This window comes from Colobus angolensis, unplaced genomic scaffold (assembly GCF_000951035.1).
Source record: "Colobus angolensis palliatus isolate OR3802 unplaced genomic scaffold, Cang.pa_1.0 Scaffold362, whole genome shotgun sequence".
Classification (NCBI taxonomy): Eukaryota; Metazoa; Chordata; class Mammalia; order Primates; family Cercopithecidae; genus Colobus; species Colobus angolensis.
Window position 1 is genome coordinate 2,428,065 of NW_012116955.1, and position 17,008 is coordinate 2,445,072.

The 17,008-nt window shown below is 43.3% G+C and overlaps 1 protein-coding gene across 2 annotated transcripts in view; it reads left to right on the forward strand.

The window, feature by feature from the left end:
• The window catches only part of NT5E (5'-nucleotidase, ecto (CD73)), a 46,990-nt gene extending 33,182 nt beyond the window's left edge, over window positions 1–13,808 (forward strand). The window contains exons 4-9 of one of the 2 annotated variants that reach the window (XM_011953500.1): window positions 4,216–4,413; window positions 5,423–5,577; window positions 7,590–7,695; window positions 8,607–8,756; window positions 10,081–10,281; window positions 11,879–13,808. In XM_011953500.1, the coding sequence (XP_011808890.1) occupies window positions 4,216–4,413; window positions 5,423–5,577; window positions 7,590–7,695; window positions 8,607–8,756; window positions 10,081–10,281; window positions 11,879–12,042 (974 nt within the window). In that variant the 3' untranslated portion in view covers window positions 12,043–13,808. The remainder of the gene's footprint in view (window positions 1–4,215; window positions 4,414–5,422; window positions 5,578–7,589; window positions 7,696–8,606; window positions 8,757–10,080; window positions 10,282–11,878) is intronic. The other variant, XM_011953501.1, reaches the window with a different exon arrangement.
• The last annotated feature ends 3,200 nt before the right edge of the window (window positions 13,809–17,008 follow it).

Genomic DNA, 17,008 nt, shown 5'->3' on the forward strand with positions numbered 1-17,008 from the left:
AATTTAGAAAATAAAATTAGGCCCCAGGGACTAAATGTCTCTCCCATAGTCCAGAAACCAGACTGAAACTGAGCTAGTAGCAAAACCCATTCTCCTGTATCCCAACTCCCAGTTCAGGTTCCTCTTCACTAGCTGCCACCCAACTGCATAGTTGAGGACATTGAATTGAGGGAACCTGGTGTAGAGGGCTGGCACTCAGGCATTGCTGGCTTCTACATGATTCCACCACAGGGAAAGCATCTTAATCATGTATGATCCATAGAAAAGTGATTGCTAAACTCCTGAAGTTGTCATTCAACAAACATCTATCTAGCACCTACCACATGCTAGACAAATCCTAGAGACACAGCTGCCTCTGCCCTCATAGAACTAAATGTCTTGAAAGAGATACTGACCCTGATCTGATTTTTAAAAAATACATAATTATGCAAATAAATCATATTATATATAATTACAAAGCATGGTATAAAAGGAAAAGTACAAGATGCTGTGAGAGCATGTAAAAGGAGGACTTGGCCAAGTCTAGAGGATCATCAGTGAGTGTTTCCCTGATAGACTAACATTAGGGCCAAGATCAGAAAGATGTCCAGGAGTTAACTTGGCCAATAATCATTGTTAATCTTTATTAAGAATTTCCCTTGAGTCGAGTCAGGCTTCACTTGCTGCATTAACTTCCCTAATCCCCACAATAACTCTGTAAGGTAGGTGCTTTTACTTTTTTTCCACTTCACAGATGAATAAACAAGAAGTAAAAAGATGTAGTTAATTCACATGTAGCCCTCTGGCTTCAGAAGCTCTTTACTCCATAAAGTTCCTGGGCACGTGGATGTGGTCTAGGAATGGGAAGAGGCTAAGAATGCTGAAAGGCAGGCTGAATGTTCTAGATGAAGCTGGTACGATAAGGGCCACATGATGTAGGTCTTATAGGTTAGGATATTCATGTTAAAACTGTTAATGTTTTTGAAATATCTAAAACCAGGAAGTGCACGATCATATTTATGTTTGGAGTGTGCACTTGCAAGTAATTTAAAAGAGTCAAGTCCCTTAGAAGCAATCACGTGAAATAACCTAATAACCAATCCTTTTTATCCAGTCCCCTTATGTGGTCCCAGTTCAGGAATTCTTAAACCAGTTCTTGTGTTGAAATCATAGCATGGACTGCCTTACAACATTCTATACTTCAGTCCATTGAAAACCACATCAGGCCAGGTGGGTGGCTCCAACACTTTTGGAGGCCAAGGCGAGAGGATTGCTTGAGCCCAGGAATTGGAGACCACTGAACTCTAGCCTGGGCAACAGAATGAGACCCTGTTGAAAGAAAGAAAAGGAAGAGAGAAAAAAGAGGAAGGAAGGAGGGAGAAAAGGAAAAGAGGGAGGGAGGGAAGGTGGAAGAAAGAAAAAAAAGAGAGAAAGAGAAAGAAAAGGCTGCTCTCTGGCACTTCTGTTTATTACCATGTGACACCAGGAGGGCAATTGTCCAGACCCACACTTAGGTTTACCACATTCCTTGGCTCCCAGGACAGAGTCCTTTGAGGTTCCTTCAAGCACCTGTACCATGCTGGGAAATGAAGCCTTTATAAACTCCAGATGTCAGTTCAGAACTCCACAGCCCCTTTGGATTTGGTTCCTGGATGAATTCTCGGCTAGATGACTGGAACAGAGTTCTGGTGAACATCTTCCTTCCTGCCAAGATGACAAGTCAGGTTTCTAAAGACAGATGTGTAGCTCTTTGTGGAAAAAATGTTCTGGGCACGAACATCTTCAGCTGAACAGCACGGAATGGCATAGAAAATGTGAAACCCTGGACTGGTTTCTGTGTCAGTGATTTCCTGGGATTGTGGAGTTGAAGGGCAGCAGAAAGAGCTCAGCTGTGGAGGAGACAGAGATTAGCCAAACCAGACCAGCTGCATGGTTAGCATCTTCCTTGTTCCTTGTTCCTGATTAAGCCCATTTAATATGCCAGTGACAAAAGGATCATGAAGGTCTTTCCAAATGAATGAATGTTTTCTGGAGCTGAGATTGCTGGCTCCTATTTGCAGAGTGCATGCTGAGGCATCTAACTGGATTACTGGATTTCTAATTTTTACATTCTTTCTAAGCTCAGATATTTCTACGGAAGGCAGAAAGATGAAGGCCAAAAAAAGATCAGGCTTTCCTAGCTCTGGGGTTTCCAGGAAACTGTCAGACTCCTGATAACTGCAACTAGTGCCTTCTCTCCCTGGGCGGGTTGTTCTCCGCCACCTTGTGGACATTTGGGGAACTGCACAGTCCCAAGCATCTATGATCAGAGGACGAACTGACAGAGGCTGCAATAACCACTTGGTCCCCTGAAGTAAAGACCAGGCACCAGGCTTGCCCAAAGGAGGACCAGCACAGAGCAGAATGAGGCTGAGTAGGATGTTAACCTTCCATGCTGGTCTTCCATGCATCACGTTATCTGCCACTGTCACAGACAACATCTGCATCCACTACAGATGGAGATGGAACAAAGGCTTTCACTGGATCTCAAGTTGGGTGCTTCTGTAAAAATAAAGTTCCAAGACCTTATTCTTTTTTTTTCCCAGTGAGAGCAAGAAAACTGGACGTTAATATTGGCAACGACTATTTCCTGCTTGTGAAGCGTATTTGCAGTGCTTCTGCCCTGTGGTTAGTGAGCTGAAAGGGGGGGCGCTCTTGGCAGAGGAGCATGGCAGGATTGGGTTCTTCATAACATGTTACCCAGCTTGTCTTATGTGAAAAAAAGAAGCCCAGAAAGAGCTTGGAACACAAAGATGCAAATCCTGGGTTTGCATTTGATTTGGTAAGTGGCCTTTCACAACCAGCTTGCAGACTTTAGGAAAAAAAAAAAAAAATACATGGTAGGCTTGTGGGTAGTGGAGAAAACGTAAGCTCCAATACCTCACAGCCTGGGTTTTCAGTCTGCCTCCTCCGAACCCTCATCACGTACCAGCTGTGTGACCTTGGGTACTCTGTCTATGACAATCAATTTTCTTGTCTGCAGTGTACAGATAATAGAGGACCTGTCCCATGGGAAGCTTGGAGGACTAAATGAGATTAAGCCCAGGGCCTGACTCATGGCCGATTCTCATAACAGGTCCTTGTGTGTAATCAACATTTGCTGAAGTTCTCTGGACCCTCTGTGAATATCTAATAGGAATGACTAGCCATGGGTATGAAGAGGGAGATGATAGAAACAGTAATGTGGTCAACTGAATCCGTCCCATAGTCTCTAATTTGGAACAGCTGAACTGTGCCATTGTCTCCCTGGAGGTAAGATGTAAGCCACAGAATTCCTGAAGCATGTCTACAGTTAAGGAACTTAAATGTGCCAAGTGATTAAAGGTTGGGCTGCCTGCTCCCTGTATGGTGACACTCTCCACCCTCCTGCATACTCTCCACTACTCCAGGCAGTGGTGGGCCTTCTAGCCTCTGGGTGATGAGCAGCTCCCACATCTCCCCTTTGAGACAGAGGCCTGCAGAACCTGACCAGTGTGATGGCTGGCTGTGGTCAGAAGTGTGCATGCTGGTTGGCCCTCAGGGTGAATGTGGCTCTTCTAAAAGACATCTGAAGGGATGCAAAATTTAGCAGCAAATCCCAAAAACAGCTCTTTGTCATCTCTGCATCTTCTACTAAAGATTTTAAGCTCTGAAGTATATGTCTGGGGTTTCTAGAGATTGCTATTTCCTTACAAGAGAAAAAAATGCACTCTTACTGTATATTTATTGAGCACCTACAATATGCCAGGCACCCAGCTAGGGAGTTTAGATATTTAATCCTCTCAACGGCCCTGTAAAATGGGGATTGTTTAAAATGGATTTCATTTAAAATGAATTTCTGCCACTTTATAGGCAAGGAAACTGAAGTACAGTATGGTAAAGTGGCTTGGCTAATCCACCTGGCTAGTGAGAATGGAGCCACAGTGAGCCTGGAGGATACTCTTAACAGTGTTTCATCTTTGTGTGCCCCACAGCACAGGCACAATGCCCGAGTCTTAGGAAGAACTTGCTGAGTTGAGAATGGTAGGATTCATATACCAAAAGGGCATTCGGAAATGGGCAAATGCCCAGACAGGGCTCTGAAAGACTAGCTATGTAGAGCAACAGATGGCGAATCATCAGTTTAAAACTCTGTCATCCAGCCAATGGCCTGCTGGCCTACAGCCAGCCATGTATGTACAAGGGCTGACTTGATCAGCTGTGGCTCTTTTATTTCAGGCAATCCACCTTCCAAAGAGGTGCCTGCTGGGAAGTACCCATTCATAGTCACTTCTGATGATGGGCGGAAGGTTCCTGTAGTCCAGGCCTATGCTTTTGGCAAATACCTAGGCTATCTGAAGATCGAGTTTGATGAAAGAGGAAACGTCATCTCTTCCCATGGAAATCCCATTCTTCTAAACAGCAGCATTCCTGAAGGTAAGTGAAGTTCAGGGGAATGTTCCACCAATCTAAAATTTAGATAGCGGATATTTTTGTCCTTCTCATTTTTTCCTTTAATGATTCAGGAAAAGACTATAATACTGTTGAAGAATTTAGCTTCTTCCTTGAGTTTGCCCTCTTCATGGATAGATTTAAAACACACCCAAATGCCAAAAAGCCCCACTTGCTTTTTCAAGTCTTCTCAGCGTCAGATTACATGCATCACTGCTTCCTCTGCCTTTTAAAATCTTGATCCTGACATGCAAAATCCATTCTCAGCTTGTGTTTACAGGAGAGTTGATAACTTAAGTAAAGGGGTTCAAATTGGGCAGAGCAGAGCACAAGTCCTGGCCCCCCAACTGGAGGCAGTGTGCCTTGGGCAAATTGCCCAATCTCATGGGCGTCAGTGTCTTTATCAAATGAGGGAGTACCTTATTTTCATGTCTGCGTCTCAGAGTAAAAGTACATTTTTCTATCATTGATTTTCACATGTATCCAGAACACACTCCTGTGCTTGTTTCTCACCTTCCCTTTTCTGTTGACTGTGATCACATCAGGAAGGTGAGGTGCATAGCGCCCAGGGGAACCTGCAGTCACAGCACAAGCCTCTCAGCAGCCAGATGGGAAAGGGGCCCGGGACGACAATGACAGCGATAGCCCAGCTGCACCTCAGCAGGCCCTTTATAACCGCCCCTGGGCCTCTCAGAGCTCCTACCACCACCACTAACACTGTCCCAGGTGGGCCAACGGGTAGCTCATACAGATGTGGTGAGTTGGTACATGTTCAGCATATTCTTAAATTAAGATGCATTCCAGGTCTTATTACCAGGAAACAAAATAGAAGTTTCTAAGGAAATTTCATGGTCAAAACCAAAATGCACACAAATATGGTAAAGAAATATGTTCTCACAGCAAGTAACATAGATGATGTTTCATTCCTTTTCCAGAATTTAGCACAGTGTGAGATTCGCTTTAATTGTAGGCTACCTTCTTTTCTTTCTTCTAGATCCAAGCATAAAAGCAGACATTAACAAATGGAGAATAAAATTGGACAATTATTCTACCCAGGAATTGGGGAAAACAATTGTCTATTTGGATGGCTCCTCTCAATCGTGCCGCTTTAGAGAATGCAACATGGGCAACCTGATTTGTGATGCTATGGTAAGTCATCTGCAGGAGTGGACATATGCTAGGAAGGAAGAGGGAAGAGGAAGGAAGGATGTGAGAAGGGATAGACTGATAGCTACAGAATGAGGGATTTCAAAACATTTTTGGCCAGGGGGGTGGCATGTGCCTATAGTCCCAGCTACTCAGGAGGCTTAGGTGGGAGGATGGCTTGAGCCCAGGAGGCTGCAGTGAGCTATAATTGCACCACTGCACTCCAGCCTGGACAACAGAGCGAGACTCTGTCTCTAAAATTAAATAAATATGAAAAATAAATAAAACATTAGTGCCTAAACAAAGGTCTGATGTAGCTTCATACTCAGTACCTTCTTAAGGTGTTGGAAGGAGATCAGGTAACCACCAACATACTGCTTTACAAGAACTGAAATCTTTATTTTAAGGTGTTCTTAGACATCTGAATTTTGGATGTTGCTTTCCTTTTGTAAGATGATGCAAATGCACAAACTCTGCTACCCTTGAGATATCAACATAATACATAAAAGCATATCTGCTTGGATCCAACTTGGCCAGACTGTTTTTCTCTCATCTGTTCACTTGACTCCAGAGAACCCTGGCCTTGTGTGACAGGAACCTCTTTCACAGGCACAGAAAGACAACACACAGTTTTAATGGTAATAACAAGTCCTGTGGCTGAGCAAGATCACCTATGAAGAACAAGCCCCTGTCTACTTGTCTGCAGGCAGAATGGCCATGGTAGCTCTCTGGGGGCCTTATTGAGCCAAGGTCTCCTATGTCGGACTACCACTTCCACGGGCTTACAGCCTGGACTCAGGGAAGTCATTTCTGTCAGTGCTTGGCATGCATTGCCCAGTGCCCAGGATACAACTGCACTCAATAAATGTTTGCCATGTAAATGACAACAATCATGCTCATGCCAAGACCAGACTGCTAGTGTCTCCTCAGCATCATGCAGTCAATGCCAGAGAAGTAGTTAAGGAGAAGCTGGTATATAAATGTTAAGAGAAGTCTGAAGGGAAACAACCCAGGCTGTTGGCAGTGCTTATCCCTCTGTTAAAGAGGCTAGAACAAAGGAGAGCTTTTGCTATTTATTTATTTACTTATTTATTGAGATGGAGTCTTGCTCTGTCGCCCAGGCTGGAGTGCAGTGATACGATCTCAGCTCACTGCAACCTCCTTCTCTCGGGTTCAAGCAATTCTCCTGCTTCAGCCTCCCAAGTAGCTGGGATTAGAGGTGTCCACTACCATGCCCAGCTAATTTTTGTATTTTTAGTAGAGATGGGGTTTCACCATGTTGGCTAGCTGGTCTCGAACTCCTGACCTTAGGTGATCCACCTGCCTCAGCCTCCCAAAGTGCTGGGATTACAGGTGTGAGCCACCAAGGCTGGCTTTTTTTTTTTTGTTTTTCTCTTAAATGAGAATGTATTCATTTTATTTCTAATAACTAAACATATATTTTATAAAAGAAAAGAATGGATGTGATTCTCCCCAGTTTTAAAAGGCTATCCCTGTCTTTCCAAAATTGCCAACTTGGGAATCAGCTGGAGACATAGATATAGAGGCCAGGTTCTCTTTGGCATGAGATCTGGTGTTGAGCAGGCTCTAGGCCAAGCCCTCAGAATCAGGCAGAGGGCATGGCCTGCCCTGGAGAAGCCTGTGCAGGAGTGGCTCTGAAGGCCACCTTGCATGGGAGGCCCAGTCCCGACACCAGGACTACAACCGAGAGACCATTTTGCTAAGGCCTGACAGTATGGGCCTGACAGTATGGCCTGACAGTATGGGAGTTTCAGGAGGGCCTGACAGTATGGGAGTTTCAGGAGGGGGAACTAAGAGTTTGACATGGACTGGTAACAGTGTATTTTTATTTCTGAGAGTGTAAAACTAATTCTAATTATAGTTGAGAAATTCCTGGGAACACAGTAGCAGGGGAAAAGTAGCTTTATTTCCTCAGGAGAGCTAACCAGATTCCTGGAGCTGATCCTAAGGAAGAAGAACCAGAGTAACTATGTAAATCTGTGCTATTGTTTCAGATTAACAACAATCTCAGACACGCTGATGAAATGTTCTGGAACCATGTATCCATGTGCATTTTAAATGGAGGTGGTATCAGGTCGCCCATTGATGAGCGCAACAATGGTATGCTCCCAGGCCCAGCTCCTCAGTGTGTCATGTTCTCTCTCTGATCTTTTCCTGCTGTGGTTGTTGCCCTGAACACACCCATGTGCAGCCTCAGTTCAGCTCTGCTGCCAGCCATGTACCAGAATGTCATTCCTTTAAGTTAGGGTTAGCCATTATTAAAGCCTAAGACCTAGCCTGAAGGACACATACAAGCTTACATGTATTCACACACAGAAGCTGCAGCTGTTAGTGGAAATCAAGCTTGGTATGAATTTCTGATTTACAAAGCTATACTAGTTGTTTCTTATTTATGCAAAATATCAACAGTCTCCACCTTGGCATCTGAAAAGAGACAAAAATCACCAGTCTTCTGTCCTGAAAAAGACATACCACTGGATTAAAATGTTACCGTAGTATATTTACAGCTATCCAAGATTATATCATATGGCAAAACAAATCAGCTACACAAATACTCAAGACACTCTTGTAGCCCTCCCGGATTTACTGTGAAAACCAATCAGTTATCAGTATAAGGCCCCAAACGCATCCCATTGTCAGACAACAGGGACAGGTTGCAGGGACACGGTTTGTCTGGAGGAACTGAACAATGCAAAACAAACTACTGGAGATCCAGCCCCAAGCTAGCAGATCTAAGACTGAGCATGGTGACCTTCTAAGACACAGTCATTTGTGAGCTCCTGCCATCTTGCCCAGTGGTGGAGTGCAGGGTTAGAGGCCTCCTAAACTCATTCCCTCCCTAAGTGTCAGGAACCACTTAGACATAGCTGATATGCTCTACAAGCTCTTATAGCTCTATAAGCCTCCCCATGTCCCCTTCATTTCTTTTCCCAGTGCTGAGGGAAACTGGTCATGGTGTTAGCATTTTCTCAAGCTATTTTCCTTCTTGCCTCATCTGTGACTACCCTCAGGCACAATTACCTGGGAGAACCTGGCTGCTGTATTGCCCTTTGGAGGTACATTTGACCTGGTCCAGTTAAAAGGTTCCACCTTGAAGAAGGCCTTTGAGCACAGCGTGCACCGCTATGGCCAGTCCACTGGAGAGTTCCTGCAAGTGGGCGGTAAGTCACCCATCCCGTAGGGCTGGCCCATCCAAAGTGACATGGGATTTCCTGCTGGTTGGCTCAGCTTCCCCCTCACCAAAATTCGTGTGGTCAGGTTGGTTTGGATTTTTCCAACACCAATACCTCATCCCTTAATGGCTGTGGACTCTCAGAGCTACTGAGATTAGATTGGGATCAAAGCCCCAAAGCCCCAAAGCCATGGCAATAAGCAGTATTTGCCAAGTCTGATTTGGACATCAGATGGGCCCTCCAAGCAAGTCAGCTGCTTTGAGGTCTAGTTTCTAATAAAATCTTAGTTATTTAAGTATTCAATATTCTTTAAAAAAAAAAAAAAATTCCTCTCCTTTGTTCTACTCATCGTTGCCTGGAACTATGCCAAGATTTAAAGGAATGCTGTCCAATCTGTATTAACCAGGATGATTCCTGGAAGGAGCAGCCTACTGCACAGACACACCTTAACACCTGGTTCTAGTCCCACTGTGACCTCGGGCAAGTTCTCAACCCCTCTGGGCACAGGGAGAAAACCTTTCCTGTTTATCTCATGGGCTGTAGTGAAAGTTGAATGGAAACAAATGCTTCCTAAATTGCCAAGGGCTTCTGAAACACTTTTGTTAATAATTCCACAGTCCAGTGAATTAATCCTTTAAAAGTAATCTTAGTTTACCTGGAAACCATAATCTGGCTTCATTTTTTTAACCTTAGGTTGTGGTCCCGCTTGATAGATAGAATTGCTTTGCTGAGTTCTCCCTCTGCAGAACACATTGCTGTTGAGATTGAAGGGCTACAGAAGGCAGTGGGGCCCTATCCTACTGCCTATGGGGCAACCCAAACATCCTCCATTTTCCCAGAAGGGAGTTGAGGGAAAAGCAGTCTTCTGATGCTCTAGCAAAGCACTGCATAGCTATGCCTTGTGAAAGTCACCCAATCCCAAATGATTACCTTTTAATGGTCTTCGAAATTGTAAAATGCTCTGTGCCTCTGATCTGTTTCTCACTTTCTAAGGCCATTGAATCAATTTACTAGGCCAATTCAGCATTTTAAGGGAAAAACAGAAAAAGATGTGGTTTCTCCATGTAGAGTCACCCTTTGCCCATTCTGGTCCAAAGCTGGTTTTCCTTCCAGTGGTTCTCCTATGTCCTGGAAGGACTCAATGATAAAGGGTGGCTGCAATGTCACAATTCTCTTGATAAAATTTCACTCAAGTTTAAAACCAAAGGAAAAACCACAGCCCCATGCCCCAATTCTAGAGTTTGACCAAAATTCCTTAGGAAACAGAAATCTCCCTTTGGATCTGGTAAAAACAGACTAATTTCTTTTCTAGGAATCCATGTGGTATATGATCTTTCCCGAAAACCTGGAGACAGAGTAGTCAAATTAGATGTTCTTTGCACCAAGTGTCGAGTGCCCAGTTATGACCCTCTCAAAATGGACGAGATATATAAGGTGATCCTCCCAAACTTCCTGGCCAATGGTGGAGATGGATTCCAGATGATAAAAGATGAATTATTAAGACATGACTCTGGTAAGCATGAGTGTCTCTTCCTTTCTCTAAACAACAACAAAATTGGGCCACGAAGGGGAGCCACTAGGGGTGCCAGGAGGGCAAAGTGACTCCCTGTTTTGCTGACTCCCTCCTGCTTTGCTTGCTGGAAAGCAGCAGCACAGCACAGCAGAGAGGAATATGTACCCTGTCACTCCCTGAGCACAAACATGCCTTCATCCAACCCCAGAGAGAAATCATTTGTAAATCAAAAATGCTTTCAAATCCTTTTAACTACATCTAAGCACCTATTTAAATTGTGAAATATAAATGAGTTTTGCATTTACAGAAAAATCACACCTCTGGAATTTTAGGATACAGAAAACCATCACATTAAATCATTTAAATTTTCTTTCTTGAAGAAGCTTTCTGTGTGAATCAGTCAGGTAGAAATGGATGGGGTAAGTGCCTCCCTTTCAGCACAGTGGGTTGGTGGTACAAATCATAGGAATAACCATACTTGATGTCAGTTGGTATTTCTGGCAGCATTGAGGGGCATTATATGCCAGTCTCACTTTTAGAAATCCTGTTGAGTCACATTATGTGCATACAGACCACTGACATAGAACACACTTCCCCTTCCTCTTCCTAGGGCAGAGACCAGCAAGCTTACAAGACACACAGGTAGCTTCTTGGCATTTCTGGGAAGTTCCACCAGGATCTTCTTCAGTCTTATCATGCTGGACCTGTCATTTTAGCTACTTATTCCAAGGAGGGTGGAGGGCAGGACCAGACCACGAGGCAGCCCTTTCTGGGAGGGAAGGTGCTGGCTTCTTCTGTCCCTTCCGTGACAGAAGATGGAAGGGCAAGCGTAAAAGCCCCATGAGACAAAGAGGGTGATAGTCATCAGCTGTCCACCACTCAAGCCTAGACTGATGGATGTTAGAAAGAGGAGCTCATGCAGAAGGATAAGGAAGCCCTGGACCTAAGGGTTCTCAACACTGGTTATACATTAGAATCACTTCAGGAGCATTTTAAATTAAATACCAATGGCTCAGCTGCATCTCTTAAGAGATTCTAAGGTAATTGGATTGGGGCTAAACTCTTTTTCAGTGATTCTAGTGTACACCCAGAGGTGAAAACCACTGAAGAGAGAAGGGTTCTTAAGTACCGGAGCGATATTTTTAAAATTAAATTCTGTTGGGTCCCCATGGGTTGGTTGTAGCTATAGGCAATTAGCATTTATCCTCTCCTCTCTTTGGTAAAGGAAACCCCCCTAAGTCCCATCATCATCATCAATTACGTGAAAATAATTATTGGGGAGGCAAACAAAAGGAAGCCACCCTTGTTCTGGAGTGGTTCAAAGGCTATGATGTCAATGATCTCTTTCTAGTAATCTCAGAGCTGAGGCAACTCTACTTCCCTCAATTACCCAATATTGAACAACAGACATATTTTACATCAGGAGCATGAAAAAGCAATCAAATTCTTTGTACTTATGATCACCAGCGTTCCTGTTTTCTGTGACACTTTACCCCTGCTTATGAAATAGCTTCCCTTTTATAATTACAAAGGACTACCTTACTGTTGATTGACAATTACCTTTTCTGTAGTTAAAATAATGTATATGTTTTTCTAGGTGATCAAGATATCAATGTGGTTTCTACATATATCTCAAAAATGAAAGTAATTTATCCAGCAGTTGAAGGTCGGATCAAGTTTTCCACAGGAAGTCATTGCCATGGAAGCTTTTCTTTAATATTTCTTTCATTTTGTGCAGTGATCTTTGTTTTATACCAATAGCCAAAAATTCTCCTTGCCTTTAATATGTGAAACTGCATTTTTTCAAGTGAGATTCAAATCTGCCTTTTAGGACCTGGCTTTGTGACAGCAAAAACCATCTTTACAGGCTCCTAGAAGCTGAAGGTTAGAGCATTATAAAATGAACAGACTGACATGATTACTCAGGGTCAGCAACCTAGTGAGTTAGAAAAAAAATTAACATAGGGCCCTATAAGGAGAAAGCCAACTATATTTAGTTTACATGTCCAAATTTTAATAAAATTGTACTAACAATTTTAAACCATATTTCTCTTCCTCATATCCACTTCTAATCCATCAAAAAGCTTATGTTTACATAAAATTTTGTCATTCACAAGGAGTTTTAAGTACATTGTCTCATTTGATATCCACAACTTGCTTTTGGTAGGAAAGAGAGATGTTTTTCCCACCTATCAGATGAAAAACCTGAAGCTCAGAAAGGGTTGACTTGCCCATACAGCTAACGCTGACAGATCCAAGACCTAAACCTAGGTCTTTTGAACTCAAGTCCAGCACTCTCAACTATATCAAGTTACTGTTCAGAATGATACTTAATATCTCCTGTCTTCATAATTATCAATAGCCCCAAGCTCATGGATGACAAATTTCTGCTTTATTTCCTGTCTCTATTTTTTCACTTTTTAGCTCCTGTTATAATAGCAAGTTTAATGATATAAACACAGGATACCATTCTGTCTTGCAACACCTATGTGCCTTTGATGAGTCAGGTAGCCAGCTGTAGTAGATAATGAGAAAGGCCAGAGGCTGCAAAAGACAGTCAAAGGACGGGGAGAAAGGAAAGGGAAGAACAAGACACCAGGACTGGTTTATATTATAAAAGAGCAAGAGATAAAGAGCATTTACACATGTTAAACAGATATTTTGTTAAGCAAAGTGCCCGACACATGGCATTAACTGTTATTTTATGAGATTCCATCAGCTCTGCCTCTGTCCCCTTTCTTCTTCCTAACATGAAGGTATCATGAGAAGAGAACCTTCTAAGATAAGCTGTAATTCTAAACCTGTACCTTTCCCTCTCCACAAGATGCCAGCACTGCACTCATTCTACTCAACACACACACCCAGTTATGGAATGTCCAGAGTTCTCGAAGAAATGACTTTAGGAAGACGTATACATTTTTGAAGTCACTCTGCCTCCAAATCTGAACAGTCACTGTAAATCATTCTTAAGTCCAGATATGAGAACTCCTCTGAGCGGGTGGTCAGCAAATACCCATGCTGATGAAATGACTTAGGCCCAAAGAACAAATACTTAAGATGGGAGTGGAACAATATGAGCCTGCTCAGCTCTGCATTAAGTAATTCAAGAAACGGGAAGCTTCACCTTAAAGTGTGCAAATGGCAGCTAGAGGTTTGGATAGGGAGTATGTTTGTTTCTTAGTGTTTACAAATATTAAGTACTCTTGATACAAAACATACTTTTAAACCTCATAACCTTTTTATAAAAGTTGTTGCAGTAAAATAATAGCCTCGGTTCTATGCATATATGGATTAGCTATAAAAAATGTCAGTAAGATTGTACAAGGAAAATTAGAGAAGGGTACATTTAGGGTTTATTTTTTATGCTTGGCCAGTAAAAAAAGGTAAATTTTATCAGAATTTTTTAAAGAACTTTTTTTAAGTTCCCTAAATGTGTGTGTGTATTGTGCAGTGGTATAAGAAATGACTTTGAACCACTTTGCAATTGTAGATTCCCGACAATAAAATTGAAGATATGCTCTTTAGTCTTTGATAGTTATTTCTTCTCTCATTCAAACACCTGCAACTCAAGGCAATATGACTGAAGGAAAACTCTGACAGATTTTCACTGGTATCATTTCTTTTGATCATAAGCCGCTTACCATCTGATAACCCTCCATCCCCCCTCACACCCCTAAAATGAGAAGAAAAATGCATCCAATTTTTAAGTAGGAGAGAAAAGTGAGTGGTATTTTAAGGAAGACTACTAAATTTGGTGGCTTTGACATACAGAATCTGATATAAAAAATGGTTTTGAGGCCAGTACTGATTCCTACAAATAAAAACTTCCAAGTTAATGTTGAGGATTTTAATTTACCTGTACTGGCTGTGTGCCCAAGAATCTTCCTCAAGTATACTAATAACACAATGAGTTGGTTTCATTATACCTCAATTAGTCAGACACATTAAAACCATGTTAGCTGTCTTTGTTTGGGCTATTAGTCCGTTCTCACGCTGCTAACAAAGACATACCTGAGACTGGGTAATTTATAAAGAAAAAGAGGTTTAATGGACTTACAGTTCCACATGGCTGGTGAGGCCTCACAATCATGGCAGAAGGCAGAGAAGGAGCAAAGGCACATCTTACATGGAGGCAGGCAAGAGAGTGCGTGGAGGGTAACTGCCCTTTATGAAACCATCTCACTATCAAGAGAACAGCATGGGAAACACCTGCCCCCATGATTCAATTACTTCACACCAGGTCCCTCCCATGACACATGGGGATTATGGGAGCTACATTTCAAGATGAGATTTGGGTGGGGACACAGCCAAACCATATCAGTCTGCCCCTGGCCCCTCCCACATATCATGTCCTCACATTTCAAAACCAATCATGCCTTCCCAACAGTTCCCCAAAGTCTTAACTCATTCCAGCATTAACTCAAAAGCCCACAGTCCAAAGTCTCATCTGAGACAAGGCAAATCCCTTCCACCTATGAGCTTGTAAAATCAAAAACAAGCTAGTTATTTCCTAGATATGATGGGAGTACAGGCATTGGGTAAATACAGCCACTCTAAATGGGAGAAATTGACCAAAACAAAGGGGCTACAGGCCCCATACAAGTCCAAAATCCAGCAGGGCAGTCAAATCTTAAAGCTACAAAATGACCTCCTTTGACTCCATGTCTCACATCCAGGTCATGCTGATGCAAGAGGTGGGTTCCCATAGTCTTGAACAGCTATGTCCCTGTGGCTTTTCAGGGTATAGCCACCCCCACCCCACTCCCAGACTCCTGGTTGCTTTCAGGAACTGGCGTTGAGTGCCTGTGGCTTTTCCAGGTACATGGTACAAGCTATAGGTGAATCTACCATTCTCACAGCCCCCTTCTCATAGCTCCTCTTCTCATGGCTCTATTAGGCAGTGCCCCAGTGGGCCCTCTTCACACAGCTCCATTAGGTAGTGCCCCAGTGGGAACTCTGTGTGTGGGGTCCAACCCCACACTTCCATTCAGCACTGCCCAAGCAGAGGCTCTCTCTGAGGGCCCTGCCCCTGCAGTAAACTTCTGCCTGGACATCCAGGTGTTTCCATACATCCTCTGAAATCTAGGAGGAGGTTCCCAAATCTCAATTCTTGATTTCTGTGCACCTGCAGGCTCAACACCACATGGAAGCTGCCAAGGCTTTGGGTTTGCACCCTCTGAAGGCATGGCCCAAGCTGTACCTTGGCCCCCTTTAGCCACGGTTGGAGCTAAAGCAGCTGGGATGCAGGGTACCAAGTCCCTAGTCTGGACACAGCAGGGGGTGCCTGGACCTGGCCCAGGGAGCTATTTTTCCTTGTAGGCCTCTGGGTCTGTGATGGGAGGGGCTGCCATGAAGGTCTCTGACATGCCCTGGAGATGTTTTCCCCATTGTCGTGATGATCAGCATTTGGCTCCTCCTTACTTAATGTGAATTTCAGCAGCAGGCCTGAATTGTCCCCCCAAAAATGGGTTTTTCTTTTCTATTGTGTCATCAGGCTACAAATCTTCCAACTCTTTTTTTTGTATATGTGCTGCTGAAGTGAGCACAAATCTTCCAAACTTTTATGTTCTGCTTCTTCCTGAATGCTTTACCATCTAGAAATTTCTTTTATCAGATAACCTAAATCTTCTCTCTCAAGTCCAAAGTTCCACAGATCTTTAGGGCAGGGGCAAAATGCCACCAGTCTCTTTGCTAAAGCATAGCTAAAATCACCTTTGCTCCAGTTCCCAGTAAGTTCCTCATCTCCATCTGAGACCTCCTCAGACTGGACTTTTTGGACAAAACCATTCAACAAGTTTCTAAAAAGCTCCAAACTTTCCCGCATCTTCTTGTCTTCTTCTGAGCCCTCCAGACTGTTCCGACCTCTGCCTGTTACCCAGTTCCAAAGTCATTTCCACATTTTCGGGTATCTTAATAGCAGTAACCCACTCTACTGGTACCAATTTACTATATTAGTCCATTCTCACAGCGCTAATAAAGACATAACCAAGACTGAGTAATTTGTAAAGAAAAAGAGGTTTAATGGACCCACAGTTCCAAATGGCTGAGAAGGCCTCACTACCATGGCAGGAGGTGAAGGAGGGGCAGAAGCACATCTTACATACCAGCAGGCAAGAGAGCATGTGCAGGTGAACTGCCTTTATTTAACCATCAGGTCTCATAAGACTTCCATATCAAAAGAACAGCACAGGAAAAACCCACCCCCATGATTCAGTTACCTCCCACTGGGTCCCTCCCATGACACATGGGGATTACAGGAGCTACAATTCAAGATGAGATTTGGGTGGGGATACAGCCAAATGATATCAGGCTGCTATAGCAAAATACAATAGAATGGGTGGCTTATAAACAACAGAAAACTTATTTCTCACAGTTATGGAGCCTGGGGAATCCCAAAGCAAAGCACTAGCAGATTTGGTGTCTGGTGAGGGCCTGCCTCCTGATTCACAGACGGCACCAACTGTGTCATCAGAAGATGGAAGAGGGCAGGTGACTTTGGGGCCTCATTTATTGGAAGCACTAATCCCATTCATCGCCCTCATGACACAATCACCTCCCAAAGGCCCAAACTCCAACATCATCACATTGATGATCAGGTTTCAACATTCAGAGTTTGGGGGAAAACAAACATTCAGATCACAGGAGTAGCTGCCTTTAGCAGTCTGCCACAAGAGTAGGCTGGGTTTCTTAGAGCAAAGTTTAAGCTGCTAATAGGTGTCCTTCAGAA